Source organism: Pygoscelis adeliae, unplaced genomic scaffold (assembly GCF_000699105.1).
Source record: "Pygoscelis adeliae isolate BGI_AS28 unplaced genomic scaffold, ASM69910v1 Scaffold135, whole genome shotgun sequence".
NCBI lineage: Eukaryota > Metazoa > Chordata > Aves > Sphenisciformes > Spheniscidae > Pygoscelis > Pygoscelis adeliae.
The window spans coordinates 1666970-1674551 of NW_008824908.1; the positions used below are offsets into that span (position 1 = coordinate 1666970).

Below are 7582 nucleotides of genomic sequence, written 5' to 3' on the forward strand. Positions count from 1 at the left end.
GTCTGTGGTGGGCTGGTGCGGCAGCACTGCTGTCAGCGAGACGGGGTGTCCCCTCGGGGCTTTGCGTTCCTAGCGCGCTTGCAGCTCATACCTCGGGGAGGAGCCCCAAGAGGGGCTCCAAGGGCTCTGGAAGAGCCTGCTGGCCGCGCCATTCGGGACTGAATTTTTAATGCTGTTATAAAAGTTGATAAACTGAGACTGTAGTACTCTGTAACCAGTGTCCCTGAACTTCAGTTGCAGCCGGATATTACTGATTTTTTTACTTTTTTTTTTTGCAGTGATCCTATGAATTCCAAAATGAAACAGAAACTGAATGCAGAAAAATCATCAGGATCTTTGCAGGTATAGGCTTTAAAGTCTTGAAGCTAGAATATGGGAGCAGATAAGGGATAGAAAATAGAAGATGAAATTTATAAAGAGTATCTCAAACACAGAATTTGCTTTGTTCTGAGGTTTGTGCTCAATTCTCTGGGAAATGGTCCTTCTGTCTGACACAAGTTTTACATCTGCTGAAGGAATACAAAGGGATCTGTTGCAATGTGCTTCCACCTGGCTTATGTCCTGTTGGCTTGAGTAATCTCCTGGCAGGCAGTGTGGCTTGGGAACACTCTGTCCTGCTAGCGCATGTGTGCTAATGACTACTTTTTGTCTTACTGCTCAGCAAGTCCTTTTTACTTTGACACTCATCTTGCTGTCTTTCCATATGATTTTTTTTTAGTTACTGGCTACCTGCCTTAGTTCGGTTACTGAATCAGCCTGGCTGCTAAGGGGTCTTAGAGTAGGTTCTGTAGTCCGTCCTTTATAGGGATGAACTTACTAAGAGTTAAATCTGTCTTGAGCATGCTTTAACTGAAGTATTCATGCAGGCAGTTCTGTTTCTAAAGTCACCCTCATGGACCATAGTTGCCTTGGAATTGGTGGAAATGCTTAAAGGACTTAGGTTTTTAAGAGGTGATTGATAGGAAGTTACTAAAGTTTATACCTATTCCAGTCTTGTTACAAGACTCTTCTGTTAAACCTTTTAATGTAGGCCCTGATTGGAATTGTACAAATAGCATATAAAATAGAGGCTACTAGCCTTCTATCATGAGGGAGAGAGTGATTATAATGAAAACTTCTGGTATTAATGAAAATTGCCAACTGATAAGTCTGACTTAAACACATGGTACTCTTGTCCTGTAATGATTCTAGGGTATAAATTCCTCAGCGTGGCTTTTTGCACTTTCAATGGGTTAACTCAAGTATTAGCCAATAATTTATTGGTGGAGTATACTTAACTCTACCCTTCAATAGGAGCAAGCAGTGTCTGACACATGGTGTGATTCTTGTTCCCACAGCAGTTAGTGTTTGTCCTTTAGTTCAACAGTAGGATAATTGGTGGCAGAAACTACCGTGGGAAAGGCGAACTCTTGTCATACGAAGTACAGTGTGAATCAGTAACTTTCTCACGCTGGTGTGGCATTGTATTCCGGCTATTCTTGCTCGGTTGTCTGCCATTGTTTGCTATCCCATGGTGGCAGTGTAACCAACCCAATCAGAAAACCTTAATGCAGGAAATAGGTATTTATACATGACAGGAAAGGTGATAAACATACTGTTTATACAAAACAATAGCCTGTCTGGATTGAAGCAAGGAAGCTTTAGATCCATTTTAATGGATCGAAGCAACACATCTATCTAAATGAACACCACTTGAGCATGTGTTCACAGGTAACAAAAACAGGTACTGTCTAAAGTGATGTGTGTGACTTTACCAGGTAAACTTGCAATTGCAGTCACTTTTGTCACTGCCCTGCAAAGTCTAATACTGCTGTTGTCAAATAGAACTTTGAGAGCTTCGGCTAAAGTTTACGTGTATCACTGCGCTGTAACTTGCCTTGCAATCTAGTCAGAATAGTTCTGCTATAAGACCTGTTCACATTCCTTTATGAAGGGTAAGGGTTTTATAAGAGGCAGGGACTGAGCATAGCTTTGTGATCAAGATCAACCTCTGCTACAAATGACTAGATCCCCTTTTTTACACAAGCCTTAACATAGACTAAAGTATCATCTTTTTGTCTTGAAAAGATGAACCATGGGTTACCTTAACGGAAGCATGACAAATTCCTAACTTTCAGTTTATGTAGAGAAGACTGGCAACTGTCTGAAGCCATGTTTGTCTTTTCAGAAGTACCTCACAGACACCACATGCAGTGCTGCCCCAAGACGAACTCTTAAAATGATTCAGCCTTCAGCAACAGGTTGCATGATTGGCAGACGTAATGAGGTATGAATTGAAAGATAACCTGTAGATGTGTAATTATTTCTACTCACAGTGAAATGCTTTGAGCTTTTAACTGAAAACTAATATATTTGAAAAAACATATAATCTGCTAACTAGTGTAACACAACTTAAGCTTACTATTATTTTAGTAAGAAATAATATTAAAAACTAGCAGTTTCTGAGTACTTCAGGCAAATGTTTGAGATTTTTCTTTTGTTAAACCTATGGGTATCAAGGAAGATGTCTGTAAACTAGAATTATAATGTGACGAAAGCGGGGCTTATAAAGACTTTATTTGCACTCATGAGTGAGCAGACTTACAAGTTGGTCTTTTTAAAAAAGCTGAAATGTTGCTCTGAAGTTAAACCTGCCTGTGTTTTATGCAGAAGAAAACTTCAGTCAAAAGGAAACTCTGGAATAACAAGTTCACCTCAAAGGCTTGTAAAGCTGAGGTGTCTGTGGACAAGGAGCAAGAAAATGAGAATATGAATGATGTCATTCAAGCTGTAGATCTCATAATAAAAGGTATGTGGTAATTCTTGAAATGTTTTCTTGCACTTAAAACGCTATGCTCCTATTGGAATATAGTTTGAAACACTGTTCCTTTGTCAGTTAGATAAGGGCTTTGTGTGGTTTTGTAATGCCTAGCAGGAATTAATGTTGCTTATCCTCTATAGTATAGTAAATACAGTATAGATATCTAATGTTTAAGAATGAGTTTATGGTAACCAGTAGCTGAGAACTATTGTGTGCAGCAGTGTTAAGAAGTTCTGTAGCTTGTTACTTTGGCTCGGCTACGAGCTTTCAAGTGACTAATAATTAAGTTGACATGAAAGCCTGTTTTGCCATAGTGTGCTGTGTGCAGTTTCTCAGAACCATTAAGCCCAATATGGACAGTGACTTGGGAATAAGACTTCTGTCTTCCACAAAGTATGCATTGAGACTAACATTTGCAAATGTGACCATCTTGCAAAGCCTGGTGCCATGCTTGAGGCAGTTTCTTGAAGACTCTGCCTGTGTAGCTGTTAATACAGTGTAGGATCCCCGTTTGCTGTAAGCTTATGTCTCTAGTTGTAAATTTACAACTAATCTCTGGGAAAACACTATACGGAGTGAGTTCTTATTATCATAGTTTATAGATACCGAACTTGTATACAAATGTTCTGAAGGTGACCTCAACAATTCAGTCTTAGCACGGACTTACTGTAGCTTCTTACTTCAGGAAGTCCTTCATCTCAATATTGGAAAGAAGTGGCTGAAGAAAGGAGGAAGGCTCTGTATGAAGTGCTTCAAGAAAATGAAAAGGTAGCTAGTGAAAGATAATTAACTTCTTTACCACTGGCATTGTCTTCCTGTTTTAACACTTTGTTATTTGAACTCAGTTGCACAAAGAAATCGAACAGAAAGATGGTGAAATCGCCCGCCTAAAAGAAGAAAATGAAGAGCTAATGTCCCTTGCTGAACATGTGCATTATATGGCCAGCATGATTGAGGTACTTAAAGGAATGATCTGTTAATGTCGTAGAATGAAAAAGTGAGAAACCAGCAAAGATATTTTTAATGAATCATGACTTCTGATCTGACCTGTTTCCTGTGGTATTGCTCTAATCCAGAGGCATAAAGCGCCTGCCAGGGGATGAGTTTTTCCACCTTAGAACCCACAGGAGTAATGAGAAAGTAAGAGCGATGTTTTCTGAAGGGGAGATTCAACCTATTGTCTTAACAGAACAGGCTTTGCTTGTTAGAGGTGGTGACAAGGGAAGGAAGGGTTCATTTTCACTTTTCTGATTATTTTCAAATGCTTAATAGGTTGTGTGAGGCTGCTGGCTAAATGAAGTGTTTGTACTGGCTGTGTCCTTTGAGGAACTAAACTTGAAACAGGGACACACAAAGTGGAGTAGTGAGAGGGAGAAGGGAGCACCTATGCTCTTCAAAGTAAAGGTTTCACTGAGGAATTGCCAGTTTCGTGGCCCAAAAAGGGCTAATGCACAAAGTCTGTAGGGTTGATGAACTTGTAAGTTTCAAAACAGCTTCCTCTGAGAATTCCTTGGACAGGTAGTTGTGTCACCGATTCCATGACTCCTCTACTAGGAGTAGATTGTCTGTAACAGCCTCTGAAGCAGTGATAAATATATAGAACCTTGATACTAAAATTATCAGCTAGGTTGTTTTTGTAGGGATTGAGTTCTCAACTGGGATATGAAGCTGGGTGCCTGGCAAATATTTTGATTCTCTGGTTAGACTGGGGAGGTAGAAACAAAATGGAAGATTATTGCAAGCAACTCGATTAATCAAGAAGTAAACTTGATCAAGCTAACTTTCAGTTAGTGCAATTATTTAGATCAGTCTCGAAAGACTCCACTAATTTGCTACACTTGAATTTTTTTGGTATTGAGGGAGTGCTGCTTGTTAGTGAAACTCAGAGGCAGAAAGGACTTAAAGAACTAATGTAGTTGGAAACTTCTCTGCAGTTCAACAGTTAAGTTCACTTATTAGTTGTAAGCTGCTCGCTTCTGAGGGTTTAATGAGCCTTAAGTGATATATCAAATAACCAGAAGCCTCAAGCAGCTTCTTATGGTCCTGTTTTTCTTCCTTAGATCAGGTTAGGTGAGGAACTTCTTTAGTTTGATCAAGTGCTAGAAACTGCTGGGTCTTCTAGTTCATCTAGGCTTAATGTAGCTTCATTATCTCTGATTAAAAATTATAAACTTAATCTGTTTTATAGTAATTTTTCTAAAATTAAACCTATATAGTACTATAGTAATATTTAACTTGGGAAGCTGTTTCCTATATTTTAGGTTGCCTAAGATAAAAACCTGTCCTACAGAAGAAGTTAAGGAAGACTTAACAGTCAATGAAGCAGATGGGGTCTGTGAGTTAGAGGTAGACACTTGAGTTCAGCTCAAATTGCTGAGATTTTTGTGACTGAGGAATGTTTTCACCATATGAACAATCTCCAAATGAAGATCATTAGTTTGCTTAAGTCAATATGCACAGTCTTATTTCACTGGCTATTAAGTAGAAAAAGTATTAAGTTCACTGTCTTCTGTTTCTTTCTAGAGGCTAACTGGGCAAGCACCTGACAATCTTGAGACACTGGAGAGTCTGGCTCTAGAGGAACCCAAACAAGAAAACGAAGAGTTTAACTGTGGTGATGATGAAGACAGCACTTCTGAGGAAGGGCCATCACAAGTATCATGTGGCTTAAGGGAGAGTATATCAGACCTTGCTTCAAAGGAAGCAAATCACTTGCAACTGGAATGACAACCTTTAAATAGGCTTGTGTATGTGGCTTTTAATTGCAGGCTTCCTCTTGAAAGGATACACTAAAAATTCTCAGGTAAAGAAACTCTTGTGGAAGCATTACAGATGTTGGTTTTTAACTGGAATTATGTTGCAGTGGGAGTATCTGGATACCATGTCGAAAACTTACTACGGGCTGCATTTAGTTGCTTGTATAAAATGCAAATACTGTGTATTTCAAACTGTTGTGTAAATATCTTATCAGTTGGTGTGACATAAGTAAAAATTGATAAATAAATCTTTGCCTTACCAAAACAGCCTCTTATTTGAGTGGGGAATGGCTAGTTCTAGGTTTAAGTCAATTGTGACTACTGTAGATGGAAGCTTTCAAGTTTTTTAGGGAGTGCCTAGGCAGTTTTTAACTCCTTAGACTTGCAGAATTCTAGAGAACAGTGTTTTTGGTGGATAGGGAAAGCAAAATAAAACTTGCGTGCTGTTGGTGAGGCTTCAGAAAGTCAAGAATGAGTAATAAGAGTCGAGATCTAAAGTTTAGCTAGCCTTATGCTTTTCAGGGTTTTTTAAATAATTGCCTCTGTCTCTTAAGGGAGCCTTTTCCAAGATGTATGGATGAGAGCTTAAGTAAGTAGAAAGTATTAGGCAGTCTCTTAGAATACATTTATTGGCTTGTAAAGAAAAGGTGGGGTGTTCTTGCTCCTAATAGCAGCTGTACTGAAAATTAGATGGAGACAAAGCAGCCTACACTTCAGAGCTATTCTGAAAGGAAACTCAATGTCTGTTTTCAAAGTACTGCTCTGGTATTTACCAAGAGATGAGGCAGCTTTTTACCAAGATAGTAATGTTCTGAAGGGTTCACAGGAATAAAAAGCACTCTTTAAAACTTTGAGCACCTTATCTGGCCTCCATATGGGGATGTGGTAGGGGGAGGGAAATGCTTGCAGTTGAAAGCACTGAGGTAGAAGGGGAGAGTAAGTTGAATACATGTCTTCCAGTCCTGTGTGAACTCAGCAGTTGTTCTGTAAGTAACGAGGTCTTCTAGGGATAGGCTTTAAAAGATGGTGGACATTGCAGTATCTTGTGAAGAGCTTGAAGTTGAGTGGCTTTCAGGAGGCAGAGAATCGGAGGGATTCTGGTTTATGGATCTGTTGGGCCTTGCCAAAATGGGTGCTTCAGGGTATGCGTGAACACATCCCTGGAGCTACCAACTGGCACCTTTAGATTCCTTCCATATCTTATTCTCTCCCTGTGGGTGTCAGTAAATTAATAGATGTTTTACAACTGATTTCAGCTGTGACATTCAGGGAATGTCAGAACTATTGTAGGAAGTGATATTTGGTCGGGCTTCCATGTCACCTTGAATCTGGTAACCACAAGGTGAGGCAGCATATTTTCCTGGGAACTCTGCAAACAAAAGATTATACCTTCCAATTTGTGCTCTAGAGCGTGCTTAGATATAATCCTTTCCATCACAGTGCAGAAATGGTGACAAAGGTGTGTCCTTTAAATCACACTGATGCTGTGTTTAAGAAAAAACAAACAACTGGATGCTGGATAACTGCTTTGTAGAGTAACCTTGGTTTTCTGTTCAAAAGAAATAGATAATACTGTCAAGTCACTTAAACCTCTCTAAGCAATTTTCATGTCAAAGTGGTTCTTGAACAATAGTAAATAAGGAAACATAAATTTTAACTTGTTAGAATAGTCTTTATGTGGTGCAATTTAGCGGGACAACCAGCTGGGAATCAGGCCCAACCAGCACGGGTTCATGAGAGGCAGGTCCTGCTTGACCAACCTGATCTCCTTCTATGACCAGGTGACCCGCCTGGTGGACGAGGGAAAGGCTGTGGATGTGGTCTACCTGGACTTCAGTAAGGCCTTTGACACCGTCTCCCACAGCATTCTCCTCGAGAAGCTGGCGGCTCATGGCTTAGACAGGTGTACTCTGCACTGGGTAAAAAACTGGCTGGACGGCCGGGCCCAGAGAGTTGTGGTGAATGGAGTTCAATCCAGTTGGCGGCCGGTCACGAGCGGTGTTCCCCAGGGCTCAGTATTGGGACT

At 40.0% G+C, this 7582-nt stretch overlaps 1 protein-coding gene across 3 annotated transcripts in view; it reads left to right on the forward strand.

The window, feature by feature from the left end:
* The first annotated feature begins 284 nt into the window (after positions 1-284).
* Positions 285-7582, forward strand: part of GMNN (geminin, DNA replication inhibitor) — an 8370-nt gene continuing 1072 nt past the window's right edge. Inside the window, exons 1-6 of one of the 3 annotated variants that reach the window (XR_663643.1) lie at positions 285-342; positions 2168-2266; positions 2650-2788; positions 3486-3568; positions 3646-3756; positions 5324-5603. Coding sequence is in view for 2 of the 3 variants with exons in the window: in XM_009324914.1 (XP_009323189.1) it covers positions 286-342; positions 2168-2266; positions 2650-2788; positions 3486-3568; positions 3646-3756; positions 5324-5527 (693 nt within the window). In the remaining variant the exon portion in view is untranslated. Of the gene's footprint in view, positions 343-2167; positions 2267-2649; positions 2789-3485; positions 3569-3645; positions 3757-5323; positions 5852-7582 lie in introns of those variants that run through there. The other 2 variants (XM_009324915.1, XM_009324914.1) reach the window with 2 other exon arrangements.